The sequence below is a fragment of the Xiphophorus hellerii genome, chromosome 20 (genome assembly GCF_003331165.1).
Source record: "Xiphophorus hellerii strain 12219 chromosome 20, Xiphophorus_hellerii-4.1, whole genome shotgun sequence".
NCBI lineage: Eukaryota > Metazoa > Chordata > Actinopteri > Cyprinodontiformes > Poeciliidae > Xiphophorus > Xiphophorus hellerii.
In genome coordinates, this window is record NC_045691.1 from 28,363,515 (window position 1) to 28,382,786 (window position 19,272).

The 19,272-nt window shown below is 37.3% G+C and overlaps 2 protein-coding genes across 3 annotated transcripts in view; one reads left to right on the top strand and one right to left on the bottom strand.

Moving 5' to 3' along the window:
- Positions 1–13,332, bottom strand: part of atxn7 (ataxin 7) — a 34,491-nt gene extending 21,159 nt beyond the window's left edge. For both annotated transcript variants that reach the window (XM_032549285.1, XM_032549284.1), the window contains exons 1-4: positions 13,189–13,332; positions 10,592–10,686; positions 4,344–4,556; positions 4,058–4,126 (exon numbers count right to left, since the gene is read on the bottom strand). In XM_032549285.1, coding sequence (XP_032405176.1) covers positions 4,058–4,126; positions 4,344–4,548 — 274 coding nt within the window. In that variant the 5' untranslated portion in view covers positions 4,549–4,556; positions 10,592–10,686; positions 13,189–13,332. The remainder of the gene's footprint in view (positions 1–4,057; positions 4,127–4,343; positions 4,557–10,591; positions 10,687–13,188) is intronic.
- Positions 13,333–16,679: 3,347 nt separating this feature from the next.
- Positions 16,680–18,757, top strand: thoc7 (THO complex 7). Its single transcript, XM_032549715.1, has 8 exons — positions 16,680–16,756; positions 17,001–17,121; positions 17,535–17,662; positions 17,769–17,855; positions 18,149–18,206; positions 18,297–18,363; positions 18,442–18,511; positions 18,610–18,757. Exons 1-8 carry the CDS (start codon positions 16,738–16,740, stop codon positions 18,669–18,671), a joined length of 612 nt encoding a protein of 203 aa, XP_032405606.1. The 5' UTR covers positions 16,680–16,737; the 3' UTR covers positions 18,672–18,757.
- The last annotated feature ends 515 nt before the right edge of the window (positions 18,758–19,272 follow it).

Here is a 19,272-nt window from a genome sequence, read left to right on the forward strand (position 1 = left end):
AGATTGCAAAGGACTGTTTGGATGCAACGTTTAGAAGGATATAAAATGTCAAGAGTTATGCGTTCATTCATTACTATCCGCAACATATCTGGCTAGTTAAATGACTTTTAACTCTCCCTGAACATCCACACCAGGTGCATTTCTTTAATCAATGAGGTACTAAAGTTCACAGAGAAACACGGGATTATTATGTGATGCTAACGAATAAAAAGTGTTAATTGTAATCTACTTCAGTATTAGCACTTTGCAGCATCAGTATTGCAATATTTTCCTAAAAGCCACTCACCTAATTTCAATTACATCTTATAGATCCTGTTTTGGCTATGTAAAAACTAATGATTCTCAGTGACGAGCCAAACGTCTTAATATACCCCTACAGCATCCAATGCTCTAAAGAGGATATTATTGCCATACAGCACATAATTACTTAACAGAAATGCTCTAATTAGACTTTTAGATGTTGATGCAGATTTCTGGTTTTATTAGAGGTCTGATTTGTCGATTAGAGGTCAGAAAACTGCCACATTTTAATCACTCGTCATTTGGTCAGTGCATCACTACCTCATATCTACAACAATTCTTTGCATAATTGATAAAGCAATTAAGATAAAATGCCTGGTATATTGCGCAACCCTAATTAGGACAAACTGTGATAAAAAGATGTTGGTTATTTACTTTTGAGTCATTTTTTTAGATAATAAAAATGACTCATATTCAGAGTTGATACACAGATATAATAGGACAACACAGACCGTCCAAAAACACCAGAGATCAACAAAAGCCTCCAATGCACTTCCTATGGAAAACCTGGTAGAGTTCTTACAGCTGTGTGTTTTTCCAAAGAGAGCCGTGTCTATTGCATTCGGCACAGAGAAGGGGAGAACTGTGCAGGTGTTCAAGACATGGCAAACTTTGCCGCTGGTCACAAAACGAAGTAGGGAGGGCTCCAAACCTCTGCTTGAATGGAGCCTATATCAGCAAAAAGCACTTGCGTCATGTTTTCAGACTTAGAGGACAAGAAAGATCAATCTGCAGCTTACATCTTTGACATACAAAGAGCTTAGGGTTGCTGAGGGACTGCACCTGTAGGCAAGAACTCTACACAGCTCACTTCTGGTCTATGCAGGTTAAACTTAAAATTCCTGCTCCTGGGACATCCATACCTTATGATCACACTGCTTTCACACCGACTTGACACTTGGGAGCAAGGTTGTTCCTGCAAGTGTTTAGGTTATAGAACCTCTGAAGCTGCTTGAGGAAGACAGTTCAGCATCAAATATGCAGACTGGTTACGGCTCAAATAGACATTCAGATCATACAAGTCAATCTAATGCAAATGTGACTTCAAAACAAGCAGCTAAAATCGCAGAAACAAAGGGGCTTGGTTTAAAAATCATTGTCATTGACATAAGCACTAGACACTGAATGTGTGCTGGGCATTTCTTCAATATTCAATAACATCTTGCCCTGTTCCATAGTGCAATCCTCTTTGTGGCCGTCGAAATCACGTCAACGCTTGTTGTACAGTTGTTGTTTGTCATCCTCATGCTATCTGCATCAGACTCTGCTGAACGTCGTACTCTGATGTGGTCTGAGCTTACCCTTTCACATCATGACCATCTCTGTTTTGTGCCTACCCAGTTATGCCGGATCATAGTCAAAATTCCTGTAACGACTCTGATCTGTGCGGACTCTTTTAGGTGATCAGATGTTCAGAACATTTCTAGATCTCAGACTGAAAGCAGGACCTGACAGAGAGCTTGAGCAATCGGCTATCGACGATCACTAGACAAACTGCAATGTGTTTCTGTGACTGGACCTCTATGGTTGTCCCTAATTTATGTGCAAAATTATTATTTCAACTATTTGGACAACTGCTAAAGTTGCTTTTGTAAAACCTTTTGGTTTTCTAAACTCGCATAACTTTACTCGGCCAGACACAACTAAAGCCAGGCTCAGGTGTGTGAATATTGGGTGTCCGAATCTTTCCTTCTGAGGGAACGCTAAAAAACTCTCTAGTCCTGAGCTTGATTTGGTGTGTGACGCAGGTTCTTCTAATAACTTCCAATAACCTTAAACTCAAAATCTAAATCTTGGCCTGCAATCAGGACAAAAATCAGTATACAAGACGTTACAAATATATAAATTATAAACCGACATCAAGCAGCTCAGAAAGGCAAATGACCATTTGTGCCGTCTGCTCAAATATTTATAGATTGTGTATAACACCAGGTCTCCAGAAAAGATTCCTTTGATAGTTCCTAAATTCTGTACTCAATTAGACAAAACTACATTTTAAAACACATGCTCAGTATGTGTAGAATAGTATTCAGACCATGCTGAGTCCTAGTTAATAACTCAGTCATCTTATTTAATGAAAAAAAAAAAACTTTTTAAAAGAGTTGCAGCTTTGTAAAAATGTGTCCCACATTTTTAAATATGTGGGACACCTTTTTAATGTCTTGTGTATTTTCTTTCTTTTTGTTTTATGGTTGACCTTAATTTTGTATTTCCAAGACCAAGTTTGTCCTTCATCTTGACCACAAGTCTCTGCCAGAAGAGAGATCGTATCTCAAAAAAAGACATTCTGGGCTAAAATAATGGCAAAGCTCAGGGATTGTTTGTTTTGCTGACTTGACTTCTAAAGACATAGGATATTCCCACTGTTGTGTTGTAAATAATGCAATAAGAAGTAAAAATATACAAGTTAAATCCATAAAATGGTGATCCTATAATGGAAGAAAATTGACTAAAGCTTCAGCAGGATAAAAGCCATTTTAGACTGGTTTCTACAATGAACTGAAAGGAAAGTAGAAGCCTCCTCTTACAAACAGTCTTTCTAACTACCACCTTTATAGAATTGGGTCACTGTGATGGCTTAGGAAAAGGGAGTTTTTTAAGGATACGACACTGAGATTCAATTAAGAATGTTTTGTTTCTACAAAGAGTTAAATTGCTGCTTTGAAACTTTGTAGTGAATTGACTTAAAGCTCTTTTTTTACATGCTAAATGGTACAAATGGAGACACTTAGCAATAAAATTAGCCATGCAACCATCAGTGTGTAGCTGACATTTATGCTGTAGTCACTTTACGATAAATAGCACTCCCGTCCTCTCAAAAACAACTCCTATTTACTTTTGCCAGTTGCAGTTTTGAGAATTTCTGTTTTGAACAAAAACACTCAGAGTATAATTTACTTTTTTTTTTTTCCCTGTGAAGGCAATATTTTCAAGAAAGTCATTGCTTAAGTTTTGGTTTAACCAAAACAAGCACATTTAGTTTCAAATGAACCAAATAGTCTTAATTTCAGGATTTAACTAAAATATTGAATTTTTAAAACGATACAAGATGAATGTCTCCTTTATTCAAGCCAGGATATTATTTATTGTTTTCTTCTATTAGTTAAATATATTCTACAGTAACGATTGTGGCTTTGAGTTGAATAAAAAAGGTCTATCACACACATTCTAACTACTTAAACGATACATCGTTTATCTAATGTCGTTCATTGAAAGTTTTATGGCGACATCCGAGTTATTTTGTTAAACAGACATTTTTGTTGTGATTTTTTGGGTCACAACCTTTCACTGGTTTAAATGTAAATTGAGGGGCTTACATTTAATTTCAGCCATAAAAGGCTGCAATTGCCTTTATTTTTAGCCTGCAAACATGAAGTTACACTACTGTTAATTCAGATGTAGTAGTTTCTTTTAAGACACGGCTATTTAGACATTTTCTCACATGCATAAAGAAACGCACTATATCTGTGTTGCAGTGAGAAAACAATAAGCAGCGAGTATGTTTGGGCCTAAACTTAACTGCTGACTCCTATTGTTTTTGTGTACAGATGTAAAGGTGAAATCAAGCACGTTAACAGCCGTGTTTCATATTGAATAGCCAGTTGTTTACGTTGTTGTTTATGTGCATGAGCTACAGTAAGTTCTGACTGAACCAAACGAGTAAAGTGTTTTGAGCCACTGTGTCTTATGTTCAAATCCATAGAACCAAAATACACCTTTGGCCCTACAGCGGAAAAAAAAGAAAAACAACACTCACCTTCTCTGCACAAACGCATGGCTTCTCGATTTTTCCCTAAGTCTTTGAAACTTTCCTCCGATTCAGCACCTGAAAACAAGGCGATCCGACACAGGCACAGATAAATAGTTGCACTTGCTTGTCTGACCGTGCTGCTGCTACCAGTAGCGTTTCTTCATATCCAGCCTAAAAACTGCATGCAATCGGCCGAATCAAAAAAAAAAAAAAAAAAAAAAAAGGACGGGACTGGCAACAGTCGCGCTTCCCTTCGCTTCATCCCGCACATTCGGGACGCCGAGGAACTCACCGTCGTGTCCGTGGAGTTTGGCGGCGTCGACCCAGCTGCTCCAAGGCTGTCCCAGCATTATTTCAGGACTAGGCAGCGATCTCCGCTCCGCAACAGTCGCCATTGCTGTGGAGCCTTCTCCCCGCTGGATCTGCTGCTGCTTCAGCTGCTGCCTGGCCGCTCGGCGCTGCTCCCCCCTGACGTCATCTTCGGCCCTTTCCGACATTCTTTCCGCTACAATGTAACAACAGAGAGAGTCAGCTACGGGCGAGCTCGGGATAGGACGGCTTTCTTACCTACTGAATATTTAAAACGGCCGGCACCGTGTGTTATTTTTGCGCCGACGACTCTCTCGAATGAAATAAAAATAATTGAATTAACCAACCTGTGCGCGCCACTTCCTATGTACTGAACAGATCCAAGTTTTACTGGCAGTTCAGCTGGAGGTCTCTGGGTCGCAATCTAGTTAACGCTGAAGCTTGTGCGTCACCTGACTCGTATGTGTTCATAAGCTTTGTTTCTTCCACTACGCAGGACACATATTGAAACGATAACTTTGCTATAGCATTTTGCATTAAATTAAAAACAATATGAATATTGTTCCAGGGCCACTTTATTAGGTACATCTTGCTGATTCCATCAGACACGAACCAGGACATGGTGTCAGAAACACTTCTGTGGTCAGCAACAACAATGAGGTAGACTGTGATGTTGAAACAATGCTCAGTTGGTACTAATGGGCCAAAGAAAATATTTCTCACACCATTACACTACCACCAGCAGTGTTGAACGATGGAACGCGGCAGGATACTCATGGGTTCGTGCATCAGCTTCCAACCCCGCCATCTGAATGTCACAGAGGAAATCAAGACTCGTTGGACCTCGCAACCTTTTTCCAATCTGTTATTGTCCAATTCTGCTGAGTCTGTGTAAATATACGCCTCAGTTTCCCGTTATTAGCTGATAAAAGTGGCATCCTGTCTGTGTTTCTGCTGCTGTAGCCCACCTGTGTAAAGGTTTGATATGTGGGTTCAGATATCGCCATCGACATACTTGGTTGTAACACCTGATTATTTGTGCTGACGGAATGATGGAATTTCCATCATCGTAAAACAATCTGTCCATTCTCCTCAGAAAAAGACACATTTGTCCACACAGGTGAACCTTACTGGATGTTTTCGAACCATTTTCTGCGTAGTTGAGAGAAGGTTGTGTGTGAAAACCCAAGACCAGCCCACAAGTCACCAACACCCAAACCAGTGTGTAAGCAATACCTTTGAATAAATACTGATAACACAATGTTTTTCAGTCATTAAATATTTATGTTGAGTGAAATGAAAATTATTTTTCACATTCATTTTTTTTGCCAATATCCTTTTTAAACAAACATTTAAAAACAAAAAGCAAATCTGAAAAGTGTGACATCCACATAGTGCTGTTCGTTCACTATCGTTCTCAAACATATATTTGAAGGCTTTAAAGAAAAGCTCTCCTGAAGTAAACTTAAGATAATTATTGACATCGAGTTTTAATTTTGGGGTATCAAACTAAAGACGACTCAAGTTTTTATTTGTAAAAATGTTATGGAAATTATGTTTTTATTCAACTTTGCAATTATGTACCACTAAAGTCCAAGTGAGGTACATTTTGTTTGTTTTGAAAAAAAAAAAAAAAAAATCAAAGGATATGAATAGTGAATAATTTCCACAACCTTTCCTTGTGGAAATAAGAGTGGAAAGCGAACAGACAAGACACTGTCGGTAGAACGGTAACATGCATTACGATATTGTCTGACTGGGTACCATGGTAAATGACACCTTTTCAAAGCAAGTATTAGAACTGTACACAAAAGAAGAGATTAAATAAGAAACCAATAACAACTGGGTAAATCTTACTTCTCTGTTTTTACAATGCACTATTGGATTCAGAATCTCAGTGCATATACCATTCATGTGCACAAACTGGATATGCATGGCTTGCGTTGTGCAATCTATGTCCACAGATTGGAAAACAGTTTCTTCCTGCTAAGAACGAGGAAGTGGGCCAGTGTGTGCAGGGCCTCAGGGCAGCAAGTGGGACACTGATGTTTTGCCCAAAGGTGAGGATTCTCTTAAACCGTGCTGACTGCTGAGTTGTCAAAAGTAAGATGATGTAAAAAAAATAATAAGGAAAAAAATAGCTCAATGTTACTCCTTGGGCTTTAAGAAAATCCCTCTATTATACAACCATTATTACCAAAACAAGGTTAATTTTACTTTCACTTTCTAAATGAGTACTCCTGATCCAGCAGCAAAAGAAAAACAAGACTTTTTAAAAATGAATATTGTACCTTGGAGAAAATAACACACTGGTAATAAATGCCTTCTATTTTTCAGCTCTATTGTGTACACTATTCCCTTTAAGTCTTAAGGAACAACAACAAGCTGTTAGTATGACAAGGCCATGTGATTTCTTGATGTATAAAATGAAAGGCATATTGGAATGCCCTCTAAATTGTCTTCACCTGCCTGTGCACTTTTAAATTAAAAACTACACCAAATTGGAATCAACAACTTCAAGTTAAAGATATTTTTTGAGTTGGTATCGGATAACGACTAACCGCTCATTTTCTTCAATCTAATTTTAGCTGTTACAACCACAACTCTGAAATATGGATTTCTTATCCTCAACCGTTGAAAATAATTTGCAAACTCTAAAAACAAATATTTTTAGAGTTTCTAAATGAATTATATTTGTGGTTAGAAACCACAAATATAATAATACAGTTTTCAAATGAAGATTTCATTTCGTAAGAGAAAAAAGGGCACCAAAACCAACATTTCCTTGTGTGAAAATATAAGTGAGACTGATATTTGTCAATGTGGAAATGGTTACAAAGTCATTTTTATAGCTCTAAAGCACAGGTGTCAAACTCCAGTCCTCGAGGGCCGCTGTCCTGCAGGTTTTAGATATGCCACAGGTGCAAAGCGCTGGAATGAAATGGCTTAATTACCTCCTTGTGTAGATCAGGTCTCCAGAGCCTTGCTAATGACCTAATTATTCTATTCAGGTGTGGTGCAGCAGAGGCACATCTAAAAGTTGCAGGACAGCGGCCCTTGAGGACTGGAGTTTGACACCCCTGCTCTAAAGTGTGAGGCTCCAACAAACCACAGTGAGAGTTGTTTTTCACAAATGGAAAAAGACAAGCCTGGATCAGTTGTGAACCTTCTCAGGAGTGGCTGGCCTACCAAAATTACTCCAAGAGAGAACCAGCATCTCATCCAGGATGTGTCTAAAGAACCCAGAACAACATCTAAAGCACCACGGGCACCACTTGCCTCAGTTAAGTTCAAAGTTCATAATTGAACAACAAAAAGACCGGGCAAAAAATGGTACATATGGGGCCAAGACCACTGCTGACTGTAATTAACAAGATTTTTTGGGAAAAAAACTGTGTTGGAACAACATTAATGTTTTTGAAATGTGTGCGTCCCATTACATCAGATGTAAAACTGCCACAGCATCTCAGAGAAAGAAGCTCACAGTTAGTGGCGCTAAAAGTGGGAATGCATTACATATGGGTGCTGTACTAGAGAGGGTGCCAAAACAAAATTACTTTTTAAGTGTTTTCTCCATTTAACAGCTTTTTGTGCATGTGTAAATGGTGTGATCAATAACAGAGACACAGACCGATTAGCCGCCCCTCCGATCCTTCACCTTCACGCATTCAAGTGCGCGTCCCTTCGAGTGCGGGGGGTACGCTTTTTTATGTTTTTAATTCTTTTTAATTGCGTTGTCATCTGATGACAGGGAGCTAAACATGGAAAGAAAGAAAAGAAAAAGGAGGGAGAATGATAGAAATGTAAAGATGAAAAAGAGCTTATGCAAGTGTTTGAAAGACGGTCGGTAAGTTATGTCAGTCTATGAAGAGGAAGCTAGAATTCAGGTAAGTTACCAGTAAAATGACAGGACACTGTGGTCCTGCAATTGTGCGCTGTAGTTACAATATAGCAGATTATGCTAAGGGAAATAAAGGAACTTGTTTGTGGTTATTTTGTTGTTCTGACAGTAGCCAACAGTAGCACCTATACTGTGCCGGCACCTCGGAAAGTATAGTTTCAGTCAAACATGGAGGTGGCATTGAGATAATTTGGGGTAATGTTGTAGCTTTAGGACCTAGACAACTCGGTATCATTGACGGGTGAATTCAACTCTCTACCAGAAAGTTCTGGTAGAGAACTTTCTGGAACTTTTCTATCATCTAATGATAGGAAATGTGGTACTGTGCATTAAATATTTTATCAGCAGAAGGTCACTTAAGAGCTGTTTTGTTTCAATCTGCGTTTGAATATAACCTGCCATATTTTATAAGAGTAGATTGGTCCAGACAGGGATCATAACAAAAATAAATGCGAACAATGTCTACTGTTTTCAGACAAAAAAAACATAAATAAATGAGATATGATGGAACATTTGACCATTTTTAAGATTATGTATTTTCCCTATGTATGATTAACTAAAATTTAAAATAAACTGCATACAGTACGCTTTACATCATGAATTCAAAGTGGTTTGTTTACAGATACAAAATGGAAGTAAAAAGGTATGAAATGGCAATGCACAGGTACGATTTAGGGGTAGCAATTGTAAAATGGGGAAACTGACCTGAAGTTATTCACACATGACGCAAAAAAGTAGCAGTTCTTGTAAACATCATCTTGCTGATTAAGACCAAACAAAACCTTATTATTTCATTACAGCTGCACAAAAAAAAAGTCACAATCCAAAGCTTGGTTTGGCTTGAATTGCAACTATTCTTTAGATTTTTTTTTTTTAAAAGCACAAATTACTTTTCAAACTCCATTTCACCTGTATGAACTAAGTTCTTAACAAAGCTTAAGGGAAGATATGTAACCCAGCTGGGGCTGAAATGATACAGAGATTACTCATAACATCATTGGTGGGGTTTGCAGTTATTACTCATCAGTCGGTCTTACCCTGCATCGGATTTACATATCTCCGTCTTACTCATCGCCACCTCATCTTCTCCTGAGCTCATAAAATGGTTAAACTTGAAGTTGTACACCAGGAACTACAACGTTGAGAGACAGAATGCTAAGAACAACAAGAAGCTAGGAAGCAATCCCACAACCACTTTTACAAATGAAAACAAAACTGAAGTACATCTCTTTATTTTACAGCAGCTATGCATCAGCTTTATTATCAGTAGTGCAACTTTGAGTAAGCAAAAATGGCTGATATTTTTTTAAAACAAGCACTTAAAATGTTCCTAATCCACTAATTACATCTCAATAATATTGAAAAAGATTTTAAAAAATCAAAACTCTTGGGAGTTTACTAAAAAAGCATTGCACAGCGCTTGCCATCCTGTCCCTGCAGCAGCCTGTTAACCAACCTGAGCAAATCAAGAAAGTAGAAAACTGTCCTGTGGTCTGACAACTGAAACTGTGAAAGTGTTTATGGAAATTATGGACTACACTTATTCCAGGCTGAAGGTAACAGTCGCCATTTTACTTTGAAATTGAACATGTATTTTGGAAAGAAAACTAAACTGGGCAGTTTACGTTTTCACAAAGAAAGAAAATAAAGAGAGAAATCTTAAAGGTGTGGCATGCATTTCCAAAGGTCTTCAAAAGTTGCCTAACTGGTGAATTAGCGTTCAGCGATGCATAAATTAATCTCCGTATAAATCCAGTTGTCCTGCGAAGGCCTCAGAGGTTTGCTAGAGAACATTAATGAACCAACAGGATCATAAAGAAAAACAAACACAGCAGACAGGTCAGGGAGAAAGTTGCAAAAAGGTTTGAAGAAGAGTTAGGTTCACAACACGTTTTTGCTTTAGTAGCAAATAAAAAGCAAACTATATTTTATTCAATTTTTGTTTGTGAGATAAAAATGATGTGCTACATTTTGCTGGTCTATCACATAAAACACCAATAAGCTATTTTATGAGTTTGTGGCTTCAACGTCACATGTTCAGAGAAAGGACCACAGACGCCATGCATTGCGAAACTGTTGCCTAAACACTACTAAAAAGCTAAATGAACAAAGAACTGAAAAACAATACACAAATGATGTTTTATTAGTGACATTTTTGGTTGTGCATTTGTATTTCAGAAAAGCCTGAAGTATGTGAAGAAACATGAAACAGGATTGCTTCACAACTGACTTACCAAACCTCAATACACATAACTTTTTAAGTGTGGCAATTGTAAAACGTATGGAAGAACTACATTTACCTGCTACATTAAGAAGCTGTGAGATCTTACCTTGATGGAACAAGAAACAAGGAGTTTATTTTTAATTTGATCAGCCAATCCTCATCAGCTTTAGTGTTTGCAGGCTGGCACACCAGAGAGGATATCTGGAGAAAAACAAAACAATACATACCGACACAGACAATTATGCAGGGTAAATTAGGCTGAGGTGGGTCAAATCGCCACTGTGCCAAGTCACATCTTCATTTTACAAATAAAAAGAAGGAACTTTAGATATAAAATGTTCCTATAAACTAGCGACTTGAACTCTTGTCCTTGTTGGCATCTGTTCTTTGTGATTTACAGTCTTTGCTGGAACAAATCTGATTAAAATGACTGGGCCATTAACAGGTTTCTTCACAACTTGAAAACCTGCTGAGGAGTAATTTCAATCATTTGAAAGAGGAATTTGCTCTCCAATTTCATTTAATTAGCATTTGGATAAATGCCCTTTGCGTTGGCCTTAAAGTGAAAAACATGAGCCACAGTTACTTTTAGAAATTCAACAGGCTCGGCTGCAGGCTTTTTGGTCTGATATTTTGAAATCTAATCTTGAAAATTCATGTTTTCTTCTTGTTTTATATTGCTAGACACTATATGTAGCCACTGGTAAATTTATTTGGACCTCAGTGTCTATGTTGATAAAAGTTTATCAATTAAATAAATGACGTTTGAATCCCATATTTACATTTTGCACAACTTCTTTTCCAAACATTTATGCCCTTTTAAAGCATTTCTTATCATTCCTTTTCCTGTGAATTCATCATCAAAGAAAGGTCACTTGAGTCAATAAACCTTAAAAATAAATTATTATTCCTGTGCACATTGCATTTTACTTACAAATAGATCACCGGAGTGATCAGAGATCCAGACGTATTATCACACCACCACCGCCTCTTAAGCTATTTTAGATCTTTTAGACTATTTTCTGTTGCCTGACAGGTTCTGTTTCAAGAAATGTCTGGATTCTAATGGCTTGTCAGTAATAAGGCCTGAGTGTAGCTCATAAACTTGAAGAAAAGAATATGAATGACTGCTGATTCATAATATAAAATTAAAGCAATTAGTTTTTCACATAGGACCAATAAGGTGTAGCTGACTTTCCCCCCCCCAATCAATGGAATCATGATTCAGAAAGCTGTTTTTACTGTTTACTCTGGCTATACCTTTCGGAGATCAGTTGAAGCACAACAAAAAAAAAAGAAATTTACAGCTTCATCTATGCATTACAAGTCCTTGAATCCGTGTCTGTTTGTGCTATGAATTCACAAATGTTTAATAGCAGAATGTCAACAATGACATGCTGAAAAGGATGGCATCTATATGTTAAGTGTTTGCTTTAAAAGTATTAAAATATACGAGTCTGGTCATCCTCAAAAGTATCTCCGATTACATAAAAGGCCTTTGACCCACAATGCAGTTGTCAAAGATGTTTCTGCTTTTAGTGACCAATATGCCGAAGCTCACAGAGAGTGATGGGAACATGATGATGTTGGAAAAGAAAGAGAAGCGTGAGGTGATGTTGCGATTATCTGTTTTTATAATATAGTGCCGTCCAACATAAACAGAATTTAAATACAAATGTCCAGTGTGACAAACTTCCTCAAAACAATGTATGTCAGTCATAGATAATAAAGAAAGGAGTACCCTTTATCAATAATGTAAAAACTAATTAAAAACAATGAAACAAGTCATTGTTTCAAATGTAAGCCGTAGTACGTGACGTACATACGGTAGTACGTGATTTATGTAGAAATAGTTAAATTTGATCTTCAGTTTCTACACTCCAGAGCGTATGTTGTTGTATGATGTACTTTAAGTATGTGTGCTGGGAAAAAAAACTAAAAAACTTTTTTTCTACTAGAATATAAACGGTCGTTTAAATCTGCAAACATGAGTAATTATGGCTGAAAGTTAAAACATTTTTTTGTGGTTAATAATGGCAACATAAGCTAGTTCCTAACATTTTGAACATATTATGATCAAAATGTCACAATAAATCAGGTAAACTCACTTGAGGCAGCCTGTGAAAGGGATGAGCATTAACATTCACAATGAAATCAAATCTCTCATCACAGTAAATTTATTTATTTGCATACTTTGCATGTGAATTTATTCACATATTTTCACGTTAGACTGGTATTTAAACTCTATATCTACGGCGCATCGAAAATAAACTAAACTTTTATAAGGGTTACATAGAGAAATGTCTCCATTGGCAACAAGCAGGTACAAATGGGGTAGCTAGCGGGTAGCAGCTAGAGGACACAAACAAGAGGCAGCATTTTTAGCTAACGTTGCTCCTGTACTTTTTTTACTACATTTGTAACAACACAAACTATACTATCTAGATGAATTCTCTTTAAACCCCAATAACAACTAACAACCAACATCTGGTGGAGTTATAATTGTCAAAAAGGATGTTTGTTTGCGTAGTCCTGTACTATAAATGAGCTCCATTCAGAGTGCCACTGGGGCTGGTACTCCACAGCAGCGGCGGCTAACTGTTACATTAGCCTGAAGCCAGCCACGGCCAGCGTTAGCGAGGAAGCTGCCAGAAGCCTGACAGCACAGCGGCGGTCACGGAACGACGACAGCCGGGAACTTACCGGGGCCCTGGGTACTGGAGCTCTAAATGTGTCCCCAGGTCGGTGAACAGCAACTGGATGCACGGGGTGAATGACAAAGAGGACGGTGGGAGAGAAACGAATGCAGTGCTCAGCTTCTAAGGAGGTCTTCTCCTGGTGCTTCCATGTCTGTTTACCAGATTGCATTCTGGGACAGGGACGTCACTGGTGATGTGTCGGTCGCGAGCGAGTCAAATCACTCTGCCGGCTCTTTTCTGTGAACGATGGAAATACAAAACCTGAGTGAAGATAATATTTAGGGATAATATTAATATTTAATATTTGTTGTTTTCTTAGCAGTATGATATTAGTTGTATTGCTTATAATGCAATTCATTTGAATTGTGTGAAGAAGTACTGGTGGCTCTTACATGAGTGCTGCTCACTTCAAATTCCTTCTTCTGTGCCTTGTGTTCTAAAGAATCTGTGGAACAGTTTGGCCATTCATTATATTGTAGGCCTCACTTTTGTCTTAAGTTATTTTAGTAGTATTATAAGATTTTTTAAATGCTATGCATTTTATACATAGCACAGATTGAATAACTTTAATAGCTTTCAAGCTGTAAATTTTTCTTTTTACCCTATCAGGGATGTCAAACTTCCTGCAGTTTTTAGATGCCAAAATACTGGAATGAAATGGCTTAATTACCTCCTCCTTGTGTAGATAAGTTTTCCAGAGTCTTGCTAATGACCTAATTATTCTATTCAGTGTGGTGCAGCAGAGGCACATCTAGAAGTTGCAGGGCAGTGGCCCTCCAGGACTGGAGTTTGACACCTGTGCCCTAGATTATATTTAATAAGTCTAATTATTTTAGGCTTTGGGATTAAGGTGATCACAGCTTTCTTACAAACGGTGAAACTGTTGTTTCATTTATTACTGAATTTTACTATTATTTTTATTTAACCATGAAGGGCCTGTTGAGATTTTAAATTTCATTTACAAGAGAGACCAGAAATGTTAACACATATACAATCTTCAGTGTTGTTATGCCAGTTTTTTTTTTTTTACAATCCTAAACAAAACACATGACATGACAATAAGCGGTTCAAAAATCTTGAATCTGGATAATGTTTTTGTGCAGGATCTTTCATGTTACTTCTCGACATGCTGCATCCTGAGTAAAATGCCTTATCCCCTAAATTCCACACCTCTGCTGTTAAGAATATATAATTTCTGAGTTCTAAGAGGCTAAAATCAACTTGAGCTCCCCATCAGTCAATTGTAACTCGACATGAGGTTTTTGCACCTTTTTCATGAAATAAAGCCCGTTCAAGCACATCAGTGAATGATTCTGCATCTTCCAAAATTGTTTTCCAATTCTGCGTCTATCCTGGCAGGACATACAATAAAGGCATGGAGAGCATATCTTGGCGTAAAGTAGGACCTCTGTTATTGAACATGTCGCTAATTTATTCAAAAAGATTAAATGCAGTGTTAATTTACATTAACAGTACAATTCATAATAACACAGTTAAAATCAGACATGAATGCAGTGCAATAAATACATTACTATCTGTAGGAGAAATCAACATGGATGAGAACCCTTAAAATTACTTACTGCTTATACTTTGAGACCCAACATGATTGCTGTATTTAGGAAATAGATTACTTTGTAAAACTTTAAATACTGGCAAATGTCTTACAAATGTGTACATTTTAATTCTAGAAAAGCATCCACGTCAGATTCAAATGAATAATTACGAAAAGCTAAAAGCTGCATTAAACGGAGACTAGATTGGAAGTCAAATGGTTGTTGATCTGAGTAAATGATCCGGATCTTACAAAAGAGTTCTTTCTAACGCCCATCAGACGTCAGTGCGCGAGGGCGTGAAGTGCACGCGCATTATCGTTTGGTCTTTTTTGTCTACAATAAAAATACATGAATTACTGAGCAGAATACAATAAAAAGATTAAGATTAAGATAAAAGACAATAAAAAATAGGGACTACAATACAGTGAAAAAGTGTTTTCCCCGCTCACTTTTTTTTTTCTAGTTTTTGCTCTTCTTCGTCACACTTATCTTCGCCTAGTTGCCTATGCAATCCAGGCAAGAAAGGCTCAACTTCTGCTTGTGAACATTTCAGTGATATTAGGATGTTAGACGGTAAGAGCACTACCTATCTTATTTTGGATGTTATTTTGGTTTATTAAACTGTAGTAAAAGCCTAAACGCCCAGAGTAGGAGGATTTCATAATCAGTTATATCATATTTTGCAGGTTGTAAGTCAAAATGTTCTCATGAAATTACAATTGTAGTAAAACCCATGATTTTTATTAATGATTTATTGTCGTTTCACTACCTTCTACCAAAAATAGCGATGAGAAACAATTTTTAAAAAAAAGATCAATCTCGCTTCCAAATTAACAGCTCATTCTTTATTTACAAAAGAAATTAAAGTAACTGAAAATAATAGTTTTAAGCTCACTAAAAAGCAGTGACGTGCGGTCAGGGGAGGCAGGTGAGGCAGTGCCTCACCAGCCATCATGGAAAGAAAGAAAATATATAATCATAAAGTAATTTAAATTGTTATATTCATCCGGTGGTTTGTACTAAAAAATATTTATTTTTCATGTAGCTTCACCAATTTCGATTTTTATTTGTTCAAAATCGCTGAATTTTCTTATTTTCCCATTCAAATGCTTGGAAGCGATGCCGGTGAGGCAGCAGCGAGCTCTGCCTCACCTTGGATTGCGCAACCCCTGGCTCTGCGCTGGCTGCTAAGCGGAGAGAGCATGTTGCTGTACGGCGTCAATAAAATGGTTTAAACAAATTTAATATGTGAACTTATTTCCAATAATTTAGCTTATGTATATAATGTACAGTGCTTTTTGTCACCAACTGTGTTTGTGTAACGTGTTTCGTGTAATGAGCGATTATAAACGGCAGAGAACAGGTTCGAGGTGAGGCAGGCAGTTCTCTTGCCTCATGGCAGGGGGCGCTCAAGATCCCAGACGTTCGTCTTGTTCACTCCTCAACTGCCGAGTAAGTGACAGCGAGCTAGGCTAAACGATTCGGGAAGCAAGTCAAGTGCAGCGATAGATTATAATAGAGATAGTGATTTTTTTCCTCTCGCTTATCCCGACTTTCGACATGGATGACTACATTACAACACTAAAAAGGTTTTCTCAAGTGGACTTTCAATCGAAGCAGGTAAGACAGTAATGTTATTACTGTCTTACAGGGGTAAGACAGTAATAACATTTATTTTGTTTTGTTTTTTAAGGAAATGTGTGTTTTGTGAGCTACAGTTTGTATGTATAAGGATGCAGAAGTGAAACATAACCTGTAAACTGCTGTCAATCTATGCATCTATTTGCAAATCTGATTCTGATGACGTCAGTGCCTCACCAGCTATGAACCTCACCGCACGTCACTGCTAAAAAGCAAATGCATTGTGAATACGATTACATCCACACCAAATTCAAACTTGTACAGTTTAAACGTCCTAAGCAGCAGTTCCTTTTACCGCCAGAGGTGGCAGTATCGGCTGAAAATGCGTCTGTAAGGAGAAGAAGAACATCAACAACACCATGGGGGCTGTTACTGATGGTAAGTAATTGTGCGATTTATTCGTTTTAATTCTTAGTTAAACTCATTTTCTATTACCGTCTTCTCAACTCTGTAAAGGATCAACACATAAACGCGGTTTAATCGTCAACAAGCATTAAATTCCGCACAAAAAGTCGTCTTTACTGAGAACAGCTAACATGCTAACAGTTAGCTAAGTCAGTAGCTTCCTAGTAGCACACCTTTGAGCGTGCTCACTTTACCCCCCCCCTGATCTGTGTCACAGATGAAGTTATAAGAAAGCGTCTTCTCATTGACGGCGACGGAGCTGGAGATGACCGCAGAATCAACCTGCTGTTGAAGAGCTTCACTAAATGGTGCAACTCTCCTGGGAGCCCTGAGGAAGGGTGAGCGAGTTCACACACTAATCTGGAAGTCTGTGTGTTGGTTCATGAAATTAAATCTTTCTTGAATTGCTATGTATGTGATATATTTAATACTAAGCACACGTTTGGATGAATTGCAATAGTGCTCTGTATCTACAAAAGTTCCTCAAAAATTCAAAGTAATATAAAAGGAAATATGATGTGAAAAGATAGTTTGTAGCTCATCACCTGTCCCATGTGCATTTTTCCTTCCGTCTGTTTAAATCTATCCATTCAGACCAGAGTAGAAATGTAATTCATACATTTATAGTGAGATTTTTTTTTATTAAAACGGGCCAAGAAGGACAGAGATGTTTGAAAATGTACTCCAGGATTTTAAAAACGCATTCAAGAAACCCCGTTTTTGGGAGCTCACCTGTTATCTGTGTGTTTAGATTTACCCAGTATCAGAGGATGCTGGGAACTCTGGCTCAGTGTGAGTTTTCTATGGGGAAAACGTTGATGGTTTACGACATGAATCTTCGGGAAATGGAGAATTACGAGAAGATTTACTCAAACATAGGTAGGAACTCATTCAAACTATTTGAGTCTGTAACATCGATTATTTTTGGCAAATAATTAACTAAGATGTTTGTGGTTGTTGTTTTTTTTTTTTTGTTACATTAAAGAGCAAAACATCACGTCCGCTCACGACAAGATTGCAGAATGCAAAAAGGAAATACAGAGAGCGAAGAGAATACGAAAAAATCGACAAGGTAAACTTCTTTGATGTTTTGTACTTTTACAATCCCTGGGAAAGTATTGATGAGCTTTTAAACGTCAGACAAGTAAACGTCAAAAGTATTTTACTGGGATTTTATGTGGTTGAAAAAGTTGTGCATAAGAGTTATGTGGAAGCAAAAAAAGAAAAAAAAAGTTTTTTGTCTCATCTGACCCAACCACATTCTTCCACTAGTCACTGTATTCTTCTAGGGAAATACTTCTACTTTTTATATTTAGTTGTTTAGGATTATCTGAATATTGTAAATGTTTGCATGTGTTCTTCCAGAATATGATGCTTTGGCAAAGATAATACAGCAGCATCCGGATCGGCATGAAACCCTCAAGTAAGCCAGCATTTTATAATCCATACCATCTTTTGTTTTTAATTTTTTTTTTTTTTTAAAAGTCATGTGTTTTGTTTTGTTTACTCAAAGGCAGCTGGAGGCATTAGACAAAGAACTCCAACATTTGTCTCACATTAAGGAGAATGTGGATGCGAAGGTAAATGAAAATTGATTTATTCTCTCTTCTGTTTAGACACAAGTTTCTTTCTTTTTTTGACACCTGTCTTCTGTTCAGTTGGAGTTGAGGAAGAAGCAGTTCCATGTTCTTCTCACCACCATTCAGGAGCTACAGCAGACACTTGAAAGTAAGGATTTATTTTTCTGTAGTGGCACTTGCAATTCAAACTGTAATATATGAAAACCAAAGCCCTCGCTCTTCATTGCTTATCATTACTTTTCCCAGATGACGAGAAGTCAGACAACGACGACCAAAGTCAGGAGAGCCCTGCACAGAATGGAGAATGAAATCTTTCTAGATTTTTAACGGAACTGATTTTAAGAAGTCCTCTTTTTTTTGTATGTACGTTTTGAATAAACTTGACTTTCACATATGTGTTTTTGTGTGTAATTGATACATTTGACATGTTTTTTTTTATTTATTACACACTGCATACCAAACAAAGATCAGAGTGACGTATATATTATAGGAGATTAAAAAATTTTGGATTTGCATTTTGGATTTTCTCAGTTCAAAACATTTTTTCTGCATCTTATCAATTAATTGCAACTCAGTTCTGCAATAAACTGGCTTCTTTTTGGATAATTAAACACAATGTTTGTTCACTAGTAACATTGAGGAGGAGAGCATGTGTTCAGCTGCTTGCTTTAACATTTAAGAAAGTTTTTAGATTTGAGTCAAATGTCCACAAGGGGGTGCTAAAGTCCATTTTGAGTTCACTGCTGGGTTTTAACAGTTACAGCAACGCGTTACTTTCCATTAAACTTACAGTTTTTGCCATCTACAGTAAGACAAAGGGACTTAAATTGTTGAAAACTTTATTTAAACGTATTCCTAAGACAATTCTGTTAAAAGAAAATTTATACTAAAAAAAAAACCATTTGTAAT

Excerpts from the sequence above, each read along its gene's own strand:
- thoc7 (XM_032549715.1), top strand. Across the intron at positions 17,122-17,534 it reads CCTGGGAGCCCTGAGGAAGG|ATTTACCCAGTATCAGAGGA; the intron begins GTGAGCGAGTTC and ends CTGTGTGTTTAG. Across the intron at positions 17,856-18,148 it reads AATACGAAAAAATCGACAAG|AATATGATGCTTTGGCAAAG; the intron begins GTAAACTTCTTT and ends GTGTTCTTCCAG.